The 17,383-nt window shown below is 37.1% G+C and overlaps 1 protein-coding gene across 2 annotated transcripts in view; it reads left to right on the top strand.

Moving 5' to 3' along the window:
* The first annotated feature begins 321 nt into the window (after positions 1-321).
* The window catches only part of negr1 (neuronal growth regulator 1), a 171,883-nt gene continuing 154,821 nt past the window's right edge, over positions 322-17,383 (top strand). Inside the window, exon 1 of one of the 2 annotated variants that reach the window (XM_008408103.2) lies at positions 322-943. In XM_008408103.2, the coding sequence (XP_008406325.1) occupies positions 774-943 (170 nt within the window). In that variant the 5' untranslated portion in view covers positions 322-773. The remainder of the gene's footprint in view (positions 944-17,383) is intronic. The other variant, XM_008408104.2, reaches the window with a different exon arrangement.

The raw sequence follows: 17,383 nt of genomic DNA, 5'->3' as shown, positions 1-17,383 counted from the left end.
AAATCTTTTACCATAAAAGTTTTTGCATATTTGTTTCAGTTTAATAATGTCAACATGCACTGATAGCTCATGTGAAACGTTAACACCTCTCATGGAGCCCCCAATGGCTTCATTCGCAAAACATTAGCAAAGTTTGCTTGTCCCTAAGGCCGGCCCTGCTGCAGGTGCACATTTCACTGGCTACTTTGACCACAGACCCCCTTGGTAAAAGGGACTTCCCAGATTTCTCATCCAAGAAAAAAAAATGTCCAGAGTTTTCCTTTGGGAAAAGTGCCTTTACGTCACTAGACTCCATCTCTACAAATGCTCGGACTCTTCATTTTCTTACGGAGGGATAAATAGGGGGTGGTTCACAAGTCGATATCTTTAATTGCTCCTGGGTTGTATCAATACCTACCGGTTTTACTGCTCCATCACGAGCCACTGGGAACGGGTTGCCCGGGAAACGGCCGCATGGCAACAGGATCAGAGCCTGGGGGTTGTCTGCTTCTAGGTCTGCTCCCATTTTACATCGCATTTCCTCACTAGATGGTGTGCAAGCCACTGGAGAGAACACTTCCCCACACAGCGAGCTGTACATCCAGCTAAACAAACCTGGGAAACTATAAACCACGGAGCGTTTCTTCACGGGGTTCCGAGGCGGAAAAGTCTGGAGTTAAAGCCGTCTGTCGCTTTTCTCTTTCTTTAAAAAAAAAAAAAAAATTAAAAAAAAGAAGACGCTTTTTTGGGCAACAACTTGGGAGAGGAAAAAGAGCGACCACTAAACAGCTGTGATGGACATAATGATTGCGGTGCAGGATGCTTGTGTCTCTGGTCAGTGGCTTACTGCGATCATTTTCAGCCTGTGCTGCTTTCTGCCGTCCTGTTTGCCAGCCGGACAAACTGTGGACTATTCTTCGGTGGAGAATGTAGTGAGCAGACAAGGCGACACGGCTCTGCTGAGGTAAAACAAGCCAACACAACTTCACTTTCTCCCGCTCTTACTCTCATCCCTTCCTGCGAAGTTAAACACTCAAACACCGTAGTCCCTTACTAGTCTTCCATAGATGTCCATTAACTACTTTTTAAGGCATTTGGGTACATGCGATATCCAAACAATAGATAGTTTCCCTCCATCCAGTCGATGTTTTTCTTGACGGGGGGGGTCGTTTGTGCAGCGAGCCCCTTATACAGGACGCTTGCACAAGTGCATGTCGACTGGCTGCTAACAAAGTTTTCATTGATAGTTTCCCTTCGAACACAACATTAAGCATTGAACAAAGTGGTACAAGAGGGGTCTGGTGTAGTTCTGATTCTCCCAGCCTGAATTACACAGTTCGCTGTGTGCCGTCTGTCGCTTATGTAATTTGATTACATTGTGTTTGCCCGATTTCCACCGTTTTGAACGCGACGCCTGCTATATAAGGGGGACTATGCGAGCTGAGTGTCAGGTTTAGGAGAATACACAGTGATGTCGCAGTTTCAAAACCGAGGCAAGAAGAAGAGTACGTGTGGCCGCTGCTGATCTGAATCGAGTTATGGCAGTGACGCGTTATCTCCCTCCTTCTCCCCTTTCCTCCAGCCATCTATCCCTCCATCCACCTCCCCTTCCCTTCATCACGTAGGCTTCGGTGCCAGCTGCCCAGGTAGCTGCTCATTAAGGCTTGAATTAACAGCTCTGGGTGGGGTTTCGCTCCAGTGCACGCATTTGTGTAGTCAAGAATCTTTTCGAACATAAAAAACGCCGTCAAACTAATTAAAAACAAATGCAAATAAGTAAATAAGTTCCAAATACACTCTCTTTAATATCGTTGTTTTATTTTATGTTTTTAATCTTGTGCTAAAAGACATCAGTTAACTCAATAAAAAAGATGCAAAATCTCTGGTCTACCAGTAATAAACTGACAGGGCAGGCCAATATTTCAATATAAATTACGTAGATGTTGACTGAGAGATTCTATGTGTGGTGCTGAATACAGAACAGCTAAATCTGCTTGACTTTTAGTCATTGTTGACTCATACTTGATTGTTGAAGCGCAGAGGTGCATCTGTGGCACAGGGTGATCTTTGGCAGCCACACTGAGATGAGTATCATATCACAAAGAGAGTAAATATGTACACAAAGCTGCAACAAAGTTAAGTTTGAAGCAACATAAGTTCTGCCCATATTAAAGGTGTGACAGTACATCACAGTTAACAAGATGCTTCACAATAATGGGATCATCACTACTTGAAGGGATTTTAGCAATCTGTTTGGGAATATGCAATTTTCATTTTGTGTTTTACAAAAAGAATAATGGCTTTGTAAATCTCAAATGGTGGTTTTAAAAAAAAATCTTAGTACAATCCAGTATTGTCTAGTTTTGGTTTAACAGCTCTTTTAGATTTCCAACTAGTTCTGAGAAGAAGCTAATTAACTTTAGCATTGGTAATGGTTAAAGTTAGCATCTGATTCACTAGCAGCTAAGTGTCAGCTGCTAATTTTATCCTATTCCCACAGGACTTATATCTCATTTGTTTACTGTCTTACACTTTTTCTTTTGTTTAATTGGGTAAGAAAAAAGTTGATGTATGGACAATTTGAAAGTGGTGTACAATGAACAGCCAGTATTTGTGGGGGCTAAGGACCACAACCACCTAAGAATAATTGAAATTTGCAAATACTTGAGAGTCCCTCTAAAAATATATTTTAATAGTTCAAACACCACATTCAAAATCCACTTAATGATCCCAAAGGAAAATTAAATGTTGTTTCTCATGTTAATTGTAGATGGTGATGGCTATATAGGCAAGACATATCTTCTGTAGCAGTCTGTGTTACAGTGAATTTGAACTGGCCTCTGACTGAAGACACAGTTTTTCTATGACAGTCACATGAAGAGGATGCTCAGGGTTGTCCTTAATTTTTGAGGATAGAAAAATTAGATTGTGGTCAGGTTTCCCCTGAGGAGTCTGGTGTTGGAGTAGGGTGGGGCGATATTGCTGAAAAAGTATCATAATATAAGGATTTCATATCAGTCAATATGGATAATTGATTTTTTTGTTTTAAATATCTGAAATACAGTCAAACTGGGAACGTAGCTTTTCCTTTTTTATTCGCAATTTCCTCTTTAGTTCTACTAATTCTTTCTCCATGCTGCTGTTTTTTTTATTTTTAAGCAGCTGTGATGTACAGTGGCAAAACCTTAAACTCTTGATGAATCAAATTACTCAGCAGGTTGTTGCTAGGTCACCAAAGACTGAGTGAGTTAGTTGATGTCACCAACCTAAATTTAATATTCTATTGGATGAATTATCTATTGATATGGAGCATGTGTTTATCACGATATATATTGCTACTGATTTCCTTGTCCAACCCTACTTGGTGATATAGGAATCTTACCAACAACAGATCTGATGACTTCATGCATTGTCAGCAACAGCCAAAATAACGAATAACGAATAACGATGAGCTCTCTCTGTAAATAATATGGACGGAAACTTACTGCCAACAGTTCAATGTCTGGACTGCAGAAATAACATTTTATAGTAACACATCCTGGATAACACTATCTGTTGTTGATAAGCACTGCTACTTAGTTAGCTATTTATCCATTATTACTCTGTGAGGAGCAGAAGAGTAAAACGGGACAATATTCCAAGGACTTGTAAACAACTGCTGAACTTATAGTTTCTTACATTTTTTATAGCTGTATATTGCAATTTGAATTACATTAATTACAAAAATATCCTCATGGTACAATATTCTGAAGATGATCATGAAAATCTTGCTCCATCTTATGCCTATATTTGCCAGTGGCAAAGAACTTGGATATCTGACTCTATTCAAGAGGAAGCCTAATTCCCTGCTACCAGTCTGGGTTGGCAGTGATCAGTGGCAGGAGATTTCCCTGAATCCTGAGGTTTATTGGTTCAGATTATCCCTTTGCTATGAATCAGTCCATTAAACAAGTTGCCTCCCAACCCCCACTTCCCTCAATAGGGCCACACTTACTCTCAAGCGGGTCATCGCAGCAGTAAATACCACCTAGAAATTTAGATGAAAAGACATGGAGTAAATATTTTCAAGATGATTTCATGGCTAGGCTCTCATAGTTAATTAATGAGTTATTCAGTGCTCACTGTAACCATTCACTCCCCTTTTTTCATATGTTAATGCTGCCTGTATGACGTTATTGCTTTGCTCTGCTTGGACATGTAGACCATATGTAGACGCTAAACATTAATGTTTTTAGTTTGCATCTCACTGCTTAACATTTCCATCAGGGTGGTGATAAAAGCCCCGCTCTGTCTCTGTACTGTCATTTTCTCCAACCACGAGGAAGCACTGCTCTATCATTTTCCCTCTAGATTGCGAGTGCAGCATTGATGGATGAATGAACTATCTCTTTAGGAACTAGCTGCAGAAAACAGTGCCTGCCTGTTGAATTCCTCCATTGTTGAGACCCTGGCTGGTAAAGGGCACTTTTACTGTGCCTCAAAGCTGATTGCTGGCTAAGAATGTGAGCATTCTCAAACACTGAAACGCCTAGAAGCATGCAATTATTTACTGCCTTTGGTTTATGAAGTGGCTCCTGAGAGATGCATCTCCGCTCATGTTTATTTCTCCCAACCTCCTTGATTCTTGTTGCTGCATTTTTGCTGGCCTGATTCATGCTTAAGCCCTTTGAGGAAGAGTGGTTCACAGGTACATCATCTTTGTAAAGGCCCAGATTGTGAGAGAGCATCAGCTTTCACAATGTCTTACTTGTCGTGTATGTTAAAGTTTGGGAAAATAGATCATTCCTCTGTGTCTGTGAACTTTCTGTGGGGGCACATTGTTCAAATAACACATCTTTCATTTCAGCCTCGGTTTGCAAGTTTTATGTCGTTTTTACTCAGATGAATGAACTATTCTAGTAAATGACTCAGCGGGCTGCAAATTTGAAATGGACGGCAAAATGAAAGGGCAGTTTTCTATGCTGCCAGGAAATGCGCAGCATCARTGCTTGTCGCTTCCACATGGAAAGCAATTGTAATCAACAGTAAAAAGCTTATCTGTGTAAATTTAGTTCAAGCAGACTTAGTTCTTTTATGATGGGACTGGGCCGTACATGAAACTTCTTAAATTGCTAGCCCTTTATCTTGTGTACTTTGATTTATCTGTCGAGGATTCCATTTTGTTATTCTCTATTATAAAGTTGCAAATAAAAATATTCAACTCCATCACCTCAAAAGAAATTTAATTAATGCAGATAAATGATGTCAGTAAATAGAAAAAAAAAACCTTAAGCAACTTTTAATATTTGTTGATATTAGAGTTGCTTTTTATTTTAAGGTTGACTTGCCTTTGAAGTTCAAAAGAAAAAAAACTGCTCAAGCAGTATTCTTTGAACCCTAGTATTAGTACTTGGTGACAACTTGGTGAAACTTTCATATCTTGAATAAGTGCCAGCACACTTCTTACAGCTCTCCATTAGAATCAAAAATATCTAGCTCAGTTATGTTTTTAATTGTGTTTCATGGATTTTATTCTAGGGCTGCACAGTGGCGCAGTTGGTAGAGCTGTTGCCTTGAAGCACAAAGGTTCTGGGTTCAATTCCCAGCCCCGGTCTTTCTGCATGGAGTTTGCATGTTCTCCCTGTGCATGCATGGGTTTTCTCTGGGTACTCCAGCTTCCTCCCACAGTCCAAAAACATGACTGTTAGGTTAATTGGCCTTTCCAAATTGCCCCTAGGTGTGTGTGTGCATGGTTGTGTGTCCTGTGTGTCTCTGTGTTGCCCTGCGACAGACTGGCGACCTGTGTACCCCGTAACATTTTTTTTGTTTTAAATTAAATCTGGTAACTGACAAGTCCATTCTAACACATTGCAAAATCTTGTTTCCACAGAAGAAATAAAATTTAGATCTGGGAATCTACGTTGTCAGACACATAACCAATATTGCAGTTTTACAGTTTTTACAGTTTATCATCATCATCCATATATCACTATCCAAATCCCTCCTAGTACTCCTAGTATAGACTGGTCAACTGCTTGTGGCCAGCAGTGTTTTTCTGTGAAATCATTTTGCATGCAGTATCTATCTAGTTCAGTGGTTCTTAACCTGGGTTCGATCGAACCCCAGGGGTTCGATGAGTCGGTCTCAGGGGTTCGGCGGAGCCTCTGCCGTGGAGGTAAAGACACACTTGTGTAAAGTTGTGATGACGCGCCCCGCTTTGCCATCACTTGCTGCAGAGGATCAAGTTACATTGCTTGTGCTGCGGAGGAGCACTGATTGAAGGAGCTCCACTCTCAGCATGGATTTGAACTTGTGTCTTTATTTACTTCGGCAAAGCTCACCGTTTTTACCAAATTCTGTAGCCTTCGGTGTACTTCTAAATCTGCTCCATAGTTGCATCTTTTCGGGCTTGCTACTACCTCTAGTGGCGTGGGGGTGGTAACACAATTAATATAATTGCATTACTAAATCAGAATACCGCAAAGTCTTATTTATTATTCATTTTTCATTCTCTTCAGAATGTAGAGCTAAGTAAATGACCTAAACAAGACCTTAAAGTGGTTCCAGTTTCTCTCGATGGCCAACCTGTTGAAACTGTGACAAATTTTAAATACCTTGGGTCTTTCCTGGACAGTCAGCTCAACTTTGCTGAAAACACTGACTATACTTTGAAGAACTGTTCTCAGAGACTCTACCTTTTAAGAAGACTTAGTGATCACCCATATGTCTTGAATTTGGAAAAAAAATAAATATATATATATATATATATATTTATAACGAAAGAAGGGTTCAGTGAATGCGCATATGAATCTGATGGTTCAGTACCTCAAAAAAGGTTAGGAACCACTGGTCTAGTTGTAGTGGGCGATGATGAAACAGGAGCAAGAAGTTTGTCCTGTAATTAGTGGGTTGCTGGTTCAAACCCCCTCTCTGTCTGTCACTGTCCTTGTGTCCTTAGGCAAGACATGTCACCTGAATTGCCTGTTGCTGGTGGTCAGCTGGTGATGGCTACAATGTAGCTTACCACCATCAGCATGTGAAGCGTGCATGCATAGGTGTTTGATTAAGTGTAGTATGAAACGCTTTGGGGTTCACTGGATTAGATAAAGCGCTATACAAGTGCAGGCCATTTAACATTTGCCATTGTCCCTGAAGCTCCTGTACGATCCTTTATTAGGTTTTTATTATTATACAGTTGGTGTTTTACCATCACACTGTGCTTTTTCTACATTGTCCTGACTAAACTACAAAGGTTTCTGTCACCTTGTTTCCTTTTTTGCCAGATAGTCAAATATGTTGAAAAAAAACACACATTCTTTAAGGTTTTGAAAGGAGGAAATGAAGCAGATGTTGTGAAAGATCATTCTCAATTGTGCAATGACATTTATGTTTACCATGTTTTTTGTTGTTTTAGTTTGAAGGATCAACTGGCCACCTAGAAATTACATTTTATTGCTTTATGTGCCTCAAAGTGATCAGTTAATTATAATCTGAATTCATAAGAAAGTGGCAATGTCATCAAATCTTCTCCTAGAGCATTTTCAAAGTTTTGCGTGCCTTAGTAATGCTTCTACTTGGGTCATTGCTGTAATATTCAAGTAGCAGCTGGGTACTGTAGGTACAAATGTATAGTGTGTTTGGTATGTGATATATCACATCTTACTCGTCTATACTGATTGCTATAGCCACATGATAATGCAGCAGAATATTATGATATATTTAAAAATTATGTTGCAACCTTACTTGGCTGGTGATCAACTTGTTAGTGCTGCTGCATTTAATGCTTTGGGAAGCACTGAAACATAAGGAAGATGCACAATAGTGTGAAGGAGGTTTACAGTCCCATTTCTGAAATGTTTTTCTACAGCTAGGTCGGTTTGCAGCAGTTCTTTAAGTTTTAAACTTCCTAAAATGATCACAATACTGTGTTTTGGATTGTTACTTTTTGGGGGAAATCTTTTTATAGCCAAGACCTTTCATATATGATGAAATAATCTCCTCTTATTGCTTCTGTGTAAAGCTCCTTTATCTTAACTGTGATTAAAACTCAACTTGATTGCTGTTGTGGGTGGGGTTTTTATGCATTACAGCTGAAGCAAACAAGGACTAATTACAGAGGTTCCAAATGCTTAATTATGTTTTAATTTTACTTCAGACCCAAAAATACTTTTCTAATAACAATATTGTATAGGGATGGAATAATTGTGATTGGCTTTCTTAAAATATACTGCTACACACTAAGACTTCATTATGTGTTGACTTTATGTGGCATTCCAATCACAAAGAAGTCATCCAAAGTGGACTTTGAAAAAACTTAAGTAATAAATCCCAAAACTCCCTGGGGGATAGATAGATTTTTTTCTGATTGCAACTGAATATGGGCAAAACAGAAAAAAAAGTAGCACTTTAGCTTTTAAAGCTTTATTTTAAGTTTAAAGCACAGTCAAGAAATGCAAGAAAGACTATAGAAAGAATAACAAGATAATCTTGGCTTATTTATGTTATTTAGTTTGACGGTTGGCCCTCAGCCACAAATAAGGCAAGCACCACAGGCCTTTATCTCTGTAATGGTGCAAAATTGACCTGTCACTTGTTTGAAAGTCTGGTATTCGTATAAATCTAAAATCATTGCCACACGTCAGCAGGCCGCTTGATGAAAACCTTTTCGGGCTGTACACAATTGCTGCAAAGACTGGTTTTGTAGCTCTATCCTGGACAAAAACGGTGCCATGCATCATTTTCCTTTTCCGTGTCATTATTACGGCTTTGAAAGGTCTTGACATTTACTATAAGCACTTGTGCCAGAGACAGCGCCTATTTTAAATGGCTTACTGCCTCCCCCCACGCGTACAGATTCTAGTGGGATGGAATAAGATAATATTAAATGACTGTTCAAGCTCCACAGGATATAATTTAAAGGAGAAATTGTTGACTGTCTTCCTAACACAGACCAAAACCAAAGCCAAAGAGTGCGCTAACTACTTTCAGCCATTCAGCACTTTTTTAATTAGGCCAGAGCCACTTCACTGAAAGCAGTATCAACAGTATAAACTACTTCATTTCCCACAGCTTGAAAGGGACGGAGCTTATATTGTGTGCTATGAACACATTGGTTACCTGGCAGATATCAGCAATACCATGCGCTCGTTTAGGTGAAAACCTGTTCTGCCTCTTACGACACATCTGGGGGCACACCTGAGTCTGTCACTGTTAATTAAACGGCAAAACCCTCTCTCCTGTTCAATGCGGCGCATGTTTAACGTAATCTGTGCTGCTCTCAGCACAATGTTGCCTTTCTTTCGCAGCCTCTCTGCTCCTCGCAGTCTCCATTCCAAGAGGAGCCAATGTTTTGGTTGTCATTTGATCTCTCCTCAGCTAGGGAATAGCCATGATCATGAATAAAACTGTGTGCATGTGGGAGGGGCTCCCAGATGGAGCCATCTCTAAATAGATATTAGTGATGATGGGAAGCTGACTGTCTCTGCTGCCAGAAAGCTAACATTGGGGAGTATCTTCTGTTGCTTAAGGGAGGCTGACTAACTTACTCATTAGATTCATTGCTCTGTCTTCTATTTGTAAGTGATAAATATTAGTGAGAATGGAAACTAGCTGTTGAGGTGACATTCCAAGTTTACCATGGTTTGTGTTTAAGTCCATAAAAGGACCATAAAAGCACGTCTTCAGCAAAATAGCAAAGTGTATTATTTATTTTTTAAACTTTTTAATTTTTTAGGTTTTATATTGGAGTAGAATGGGGGTAGTACAATTACATAGGTTGTCAATACTTTATCAACGATTAAGTACCTGCTAATGAGCTAAAGACTGATCTCATTTATCTCTTCTCCTAAAAGTACAGTTTTAATTGTGTTGTTTTCGTTTTGAGCTGAGAGGATTTTCATGAAAGTTTGTAGCTTTGTCAGACAAAAAAAGAATTATGTTATGCTGTTTACAATTGTCTTTAACCTGTAATTCTAACTGTTACATGCATGAAAATGCTATATGTATGAGTTTTTATGTGTAGATTGACTCTGACATTCACTATGTCAATGACGCAGGGTCACAAACAGCAATACCTTTAATTTCATCAGTTTTGAAACTGGCAAAAAAAACAAACCCTTATGGTTTTCATTGTATCAGTCAATAAGTTTACTTAAAGAGTTTTATTTAAAATAAACAATAAGAAAAAAAGTTTTCTTCATATGGCATAATCTTTGATTGGTCCTGACTAGGTAGTAAAATTCACAAATTTTAAAGTTAAAACTTGCTGTAGAATTTATTGTGAATTATGTGCTAAAGTATTTTTGTCTCACATTTTGAAATGGCCTTTTCTGCATTTATTTTAATGTGAGTGGTTTGGTTTTAACCAACGTATGCCTGTTTTGCAAACAGTTTTTACTGTTTTCTAATAAAAGTTAAATATAATAAAATTGATTGAAGTTTATGCATTTTTTTCGTTGTTTTGTTTAGTGCATTTACAAGTTGCTATCTAAAGGTTTGAAAAGGTCTTTGTCTATATTCTGCATTTATATGCTAAATGACATAAGAGAAAGTTAAGTCTTTTGTCATTCTTGTCTAGAGATTGTCATTGTACTGCCTGTTTCTTTTGTCTTCACCGACAAATGGTCCAAATAGTCCCACTCAGAATGGAATGTTATTTCCAGGATAAATCATGTTTTTCTTAAAGATTTAATTGATATATTTCAAAACCATAAAAAAATTAATCTAGTGCTAAAATTAGAGGAGAGAGACACTTAGTTTTGTCAGCATGCAAAGCAAAACCTATCTTACTATAACCTAATGGTAAAACTATGAAGTGCCACTGTCATGCATAAATGAACCAAATTTACACACTGTGAGCATTTTTCAAGTGGATTATACTCGTGGCCATGATTTTGCAGACAAATCATTCCATTGTACTGTCTGAAAATTAAGCTTTTCTATTTCTAATGTATTTCAATTAGTTCTAAAGTGATTGAGTGCCCTGGTAAATTAAAGCCTAAATAGAAATGCTTTTTCAAAGTAMATTTTTCTATGGAAATAGATGCTATGTTAGGTTTTAAAGCATCTTTCTAATACTCTTATAATCACTACAATTATGGAGGATAGAGGAAATAATTTGGGATGGAAAATGGAGCTTTCACACATTTAAGGCTGTAAGCGTCCATATAATTATAATAATTTGGCACTAAAATATCACAGGCATTTTCATGCTGTGTAAAAAGGCAGTGCATTTGAACTCAACAGAAAGTGTGTAGGCACTAGCGTATTAAATAATCTGTTTAAGTTTAAAAACAAGTAAACTTAAAAGAGAATTTTTCTGAAGTTCATGTCTGCCTTGTTGGTATACTGCACTTTTTTGTAATGTCAAATACACTTAGAATCTTGTACGATTAAAACAAAGTAATTGGGGCACCGTTTTTCCATTTGCTATTTATATCTACAGTGCGAATACATTAGATCAAGTGAAAGGAGTTCTTACAGACTGCTTAAGAAGATAGTTGGTGTGGATTGATTTGCAGAAAGCTGCATCAGGAATAGCACTGTTTCTCTGCATGTTTCTTTATTGGCGAATCACTGCTTTGTTGTAAGATTTTGCTACTCTCCGACGGCTTCTGCAGAGTAAATTTGTTTTACCAGCTCCTTGTTGAATGCTGCAAAGCCTTCTTAATCATATGCCAACTCTTGCAGCCTTTAATCACTGAGAGAACCCAATCCTTAGAGCCCCTTCAATTACAATCCTTAATCAATCAGTTAGCATCTCCTCGTGTTTTATGATAATTAGTTGTGCTACTCTGACAACATTTTGTAATCTCATCACTCCTTCCCCAGTTGAGCAGTATATGGAAAGCCTGGTTATGTAGCTCATGTTGGCAGGTCAATGACAGCATCTACCGTCATCTACTGTTTAGATGCTTTGACCTGAGTTCCACCACACACTTGTCTTTACTTTTTTCAGTGCACCTCCGTGACCCAGATACTAAATGTGGGACTTTTCAAATTTCTGGAAAAATATCACCTCTGTTCTCATCATGGTAATATTTTTCTCATGTTTAAAATCTTCGATATTTATAAGAAGTGGGTGTGAGGTGGAATCATCATCAAGACAATAAATTTCCCTGAATAGTGTGGCTGATGACACTACCAGCCATGGTGGATATTTATGAGTGAGCATGGCTGGAGGGAACAGAGCCAGACATTAGTCTCGTCCCATGGGAATATTAAATCAGATGTGTTGACACATGGATGTCTTAACGATGTCCTTCAGTGAATTAAAACCAGCTAAAGAGATTTGAGATCTGAGCTGGAATGTTCTTGTGGTTTAATGAAATTCAGTCCTACCTATATATCTTGGTTGTACATTATATTATGCACAAGGATAAGTATAACTTTAATACCCTCCAACCATGTCCTTAAAAATATTCGAGATGGCTTGAAGTTTGCCCACAATATGCTGCCTGTAACCTTTATCAGTTACATTAAAATGCATTTAGATCCCTTAAGCTCAAAAAGATTACCCTTGGTAGATTCAGGTTTAAAGTAATCTTATCATTGTTCATGTTTCGTTTGACTAAATTTAACATGAATGTTTTTAAATCTTGAATTTGCTAGAGAATCTGCGGAGGGAACTATCAATTAGTTAATGAAAGGGAAGCCTTTCTGCATCAAAGGCAAACATGCCAAAGATCGGCCATTCTTAAGCTTTGATTGCTTCCATTTTACATTTTCAGCTTGAAACATTTAATTTAAAGTGAGGCTGTCAATGTTAATGCGTTAACAAATGCGATTAATCTGAAAATGTCATTGCGTTAATATTGCATAATGCAGATTTTGACCTAAAAGTTTCTCTGCTGCAGAGGGTTACCTCGTTCACAGGAGTGTGTTATGAGCTCAAAGCATGGGATGCGAGAAACAACAGCGAAAGATTAACCTTTTACGCTGATGCAAGCATCAGGTATCAGGAAGGAACGAGACACCCAAGAACTAGAAAATGAAACATGTCACATCTGTCAGTTGTGCCCTGAACAAGTTTGTTACTACTTGTATGCATGTGTAGTGGAATAGGTTTCCCTTAGTTGCTGCTGAACACTGGGAGACTATATTACCTGCTTTCTGCTGAAGAACGAAAATAAAATAATAAAATAGTAAAAGAACCACAACTGCATGCATACTTATATTTCACGATTACAAGTTTAGGCAGAGTGATTCATTGTGATTAATCACAGCGTCAGAGTGTGATTAATCTGATTAAATTTTTTAATTGATTGACAGCACTAGTTTAAACATAAATAATAAAATAATTTTCAATATTGTATTTGCCAAAATAAACACTTTAGACTTGACTTGCACTTGTGCTCTAAAGTGCTGAAACTTGAATTTAAGGCCTGGAATGAAATTTAAATAAACAACTGTTTAAACTGTTTTTATTTATTGCTATAATCAAGAAAGCATTTTGAGTAAGGAAGCCACAGATGGCTGCAATGATTTTAGATGTAAACTATTTTCTACTAAGAATGTTTGATTTATCAATCTGGGATGCTTTTGGACAGTGGGCAATTTATAGCTGAGCAAAAAGGAAAACAGATAATAAATAGTGTTTAGAATACCCATGCGTGACTGAATGTTCTGAAAAGATAACTGTAAGATGTTCATGGTTAAATTATGCTTAAGGTTTATAAATACTGTCCATATACCACTCTAATGCAGTCTCATTGGAAGAGAACACAGCATGCGAGAATGTTTTTTGTTATTCAAGATTTGACACTTGACTTGAGTTGGAAAAAACTGACCTTTCTCTGATTAATATATGATCACTTTAAAAGACAGCTACTTTCTTTTCGTTTCGAGTTGTCTATCATCGACATTCCCTCAAATAAAACTTACACACTGTAATCACTTGTTCTTCAGTCATCTCAGTCATATTTTCGCAATGGCCGCTCACTCACAATGGATTAGAGGCCACACCAGCTAAAGGAGTTACATATTGTCATAATTCATTTGTCTCATTGTTGGCATGGCTAAAGAATTTTAATTGGAGTTGTTCTCAGAAGGTTATGGTAATGTTTTTTTTTTCTTTTTTCTTTCTTCTTCTTTGCAGCTTCATAATGTGCCAGGATTTCTGATTGCTGTAGATGTTTGTTAGAGCTGAGTAATTGGAGAGTCTGTGTTGGTAATAATTAGTAAACATAGATGGAAGGGGGAGAGCAAGTCAGAATCATTGAATGGTTCTACATTTTGCTTTCAAAGGGGTGAAGATAACAGAAGTGTGTAAAAGACTCAAGAGCTGATTAAGGATCATTTATATTGGAAATATTGTAACACAATGCTGCAAAGGCTGGAATCAACACTGGATTTGAAGTAATATTTCAATCCATATTTTCATTTTTATTTAGTGTCCAACAATACTTTTAGAATCACAAATCACTTTTACAGTCACAAATCATTATTTTTGTCAGCTGCCATGTTTTATGGAAGCTCCTTATGGAAAGAACCCAGACCAGGACTCAAACCCAGTAACATCTTGCTGGTAATAATGTACAAAGATTACTAAAGCGGATTCTTGTGATAAATATTTTACCATCTACTTATAGTCACACCTTGACCAGTTGAGGCATGAATGAAGAACATCCGTGGCAACCCAGAGGTTTCTGGTAATGCTTTAAGAACAGTTCTACTGAGCTTTCTGGACTATAAAGTGGAATTTCTGTGGATTGAATTTGGCATAAGAGGGACAGTAGGCAGCAGATTTATTTAGAGTTGAGGAAGTAATGAACAATAATTTAAATATGGAGCTTTTACTAACAAAGCATAGTATGGTTTAGCTTACCAATATTATATGTGAATATTTGAATTACCAGATAAAGTGTAGTTAAGTATGTTTGACCTTAAATACTTTATCCAGCCTTTTCTTTTCTCCAGATCTAAAGTTTTCATATCACAAAGCACATTTTGACATTAGATAACCAAAGTGAATACAAAAAATATGTCATTCTCATGCTAGCACACAGAGGATGTTTTATTTTCTTATTTTATGTGCATAACATAATCATAAAACACTGAAGACTATATGTATTTAACCATAAGTTTGCAGTCTCGTTTACCTCTAAAATTTAAAAGAGTGATAAATGCATGCTGCTGCTGCTGGGTTCAAAAACGCTTTGATAAAATACATAGTGAAGGATTCAGTTCATTATTGCTCAATAATTACGAAAAGTCACAGGGGGAGAAACAAAAGTCGTTTCTGCGTTAGTTCAGTTCGTTCCACTCAAACTGACTGACAGGGCTGACATGTTTTTAACTATTGAGAGATACGTGAACCACGTGATCACGTATCACCTAGTTCAAAGAGTGACATAACTCTCTCTCTATGGTGATGCTTAGTCAGTTATCAGGCCAGGGTGTAGCTTGCAAAATTGACCCAACTTTCCATTGTGTGTGTAATATGTTCTTTCATGATTTAAAAAGGATAACACAATCATTTTAAAAGGATATTTTGTATTTGCACAGGCTATATTTGCTATTAAAATGTGTTTTAAGATTAAAACATGTAACTGTGACTAAAAAAAGTTGTACAAAATATGTACTACTCCAAATGTGTTTTCACATCATTAATATTTTTCACTCAATGAGGACCTATTATCTCTGCAGTGTCGCTGCTCTCACACATGGCATATTTGAAACATAATTTACTTCATAATTTACTTTTCAACAATTATGAAGTTGGAAAAAGGAAATTGCCCATCTGGTATTAAACAGAAAAACAATACAATGTTCACATTGTACACATGGTTTGTTACTGTAAAATTACACAACCACAGAAAAATAAAATAGCTGTTTTTCTATTGGAATGCAAAACAGATCCTTTAGAACTTGAGATATGTGGCAGCTTTGAAAGAGGTCATTAGTCAAATGGTCAGTACTGGGCTATTAAAAAGTGTTAACAGTATTATACAGTATTCTTACACAAGAGCTTGACAGTGTTTTATTATAATAGCCATCAAATCACAGCATATCATTTAGTGTAATGAAAAAAACACTCTACAACAATGTGCACATGTTTAATAGTGAATTAATCAACTGATCCATTAGACTGCTGCTCATTAGTTTTCTAATTTTAGATGAGGGGGTGATGGAGAGCTCGGCTTTTAAGATTCCATGATTTCCTCTCACTCCTGTCTTTTTTCAACTCTTTGGTGCAGTCTGAGATACTTTTTTTTTTCTTTTTATCTGTCTTTCTCACTGCTGTTTTCTCTCCCTAATTGCATCCAGAGGTAAGCAAATGCAGTTGTGATCAGCTTCTACCCAGTGATGGATGAGCTGTCTGGTGTTCTCAGTGAACCCTCCAGAGTTTGTTCAGTTGTATTTAGTGATATTTTATGCCGTTTTGCTCTGTCTGATGCTTAGTTGAGAGGAGAGCAGACTATCTTTGCAGTTAAGAAAAGCCTTCAGCAATGTTCTTTGCTCTCCAGTCAGTCAACAAATACTCCAGAGTTTTAATATTACAGACACTTAAGCAGCATATACGCATAGCTTCGGGCTAGGGAGGATTGATGGTGATCACGCAAATCTCAAGAGAATCTGGCTGCTTCACAAGATAATTAGAAAGTTTAGCATTCATCCAAAATATGATAATAGCTTATCTAGATGACACTATTTTTCAGACTACAGTCTTTTGAGCTCATGACATAAGCTGGAAGTTTTCAAGTTACTTGGATCGGAGAAATGCAAAAAGTATGCATCCATAATCAAACAAACATCTATACAAACTCAACTTGTGAACATGTTTTTTAGTGCAATTTTTCAGCTTGTATTGCTAATGGTTGTTAGAACCTCAACAATTATAAAATCCCACTGATTCTTATGCAACTAGAAAAATTCAGCTGCACGATATGAGGAAATCTTTCAATAGCTTATAACGTTCTCTGTAGCATCATCTGAGTCAGGAAACGGCATCTGATGTACTAAGATGTAATTCAAAAATTTAATTAAATTTCTAGAAATTAAAAAAAAAAAAAGTATTCCCATGGCTATAGACAATTTTTTTGCTGTGGTTGCAAAAAATGCAACCACCTAACTTTTTTTTATATGGGCATCCACATTTTCTACCACATCACTTTTAATATTGTAATGTTACTGGTTTATTAATTTTTAAATTACTGTCCATAAATACAGTATTGACTTATTATTGATTAAAGCTGCAATATGTAAAATTACAAGCGAAACATTGTTTTTCACACTGGAATTTGAATTATTTGTATATAAAATAGTACTATTAAGAATAACAAAAATAGACCGAGTTGGAGTTCATATTCATGGATTAAATCATGGATTAATTCATTTTAGGTTAAATATCTTGTGCTGAACCAATGTTTTAAATTGTATTCATGTAGATTTAAAGCATATTTTGTCATAGGGTGTGGTTGGTGGT

Source organism: Poecilia reticulata, linkage group LG4 (genome assembly GCF_000633615.1).
Source record: "Poecilia reticulata strain Guanapo linkage group LG4, Guppy_female_1.0+MT, whole genome shotgun sequence".
Taxonomy (NCBI): domain Eukaryota; kingdom Metazoa; phylum Chordata; class Actinopteri; order Cyprinodontiformes; family Poeciliidae; genus Poecilia; species Poecilia reticulata.
Note: the sequence above shows the minus strand (reverse complement) of the source record. Positions and strands in the feature narration are given on the sequence as shown.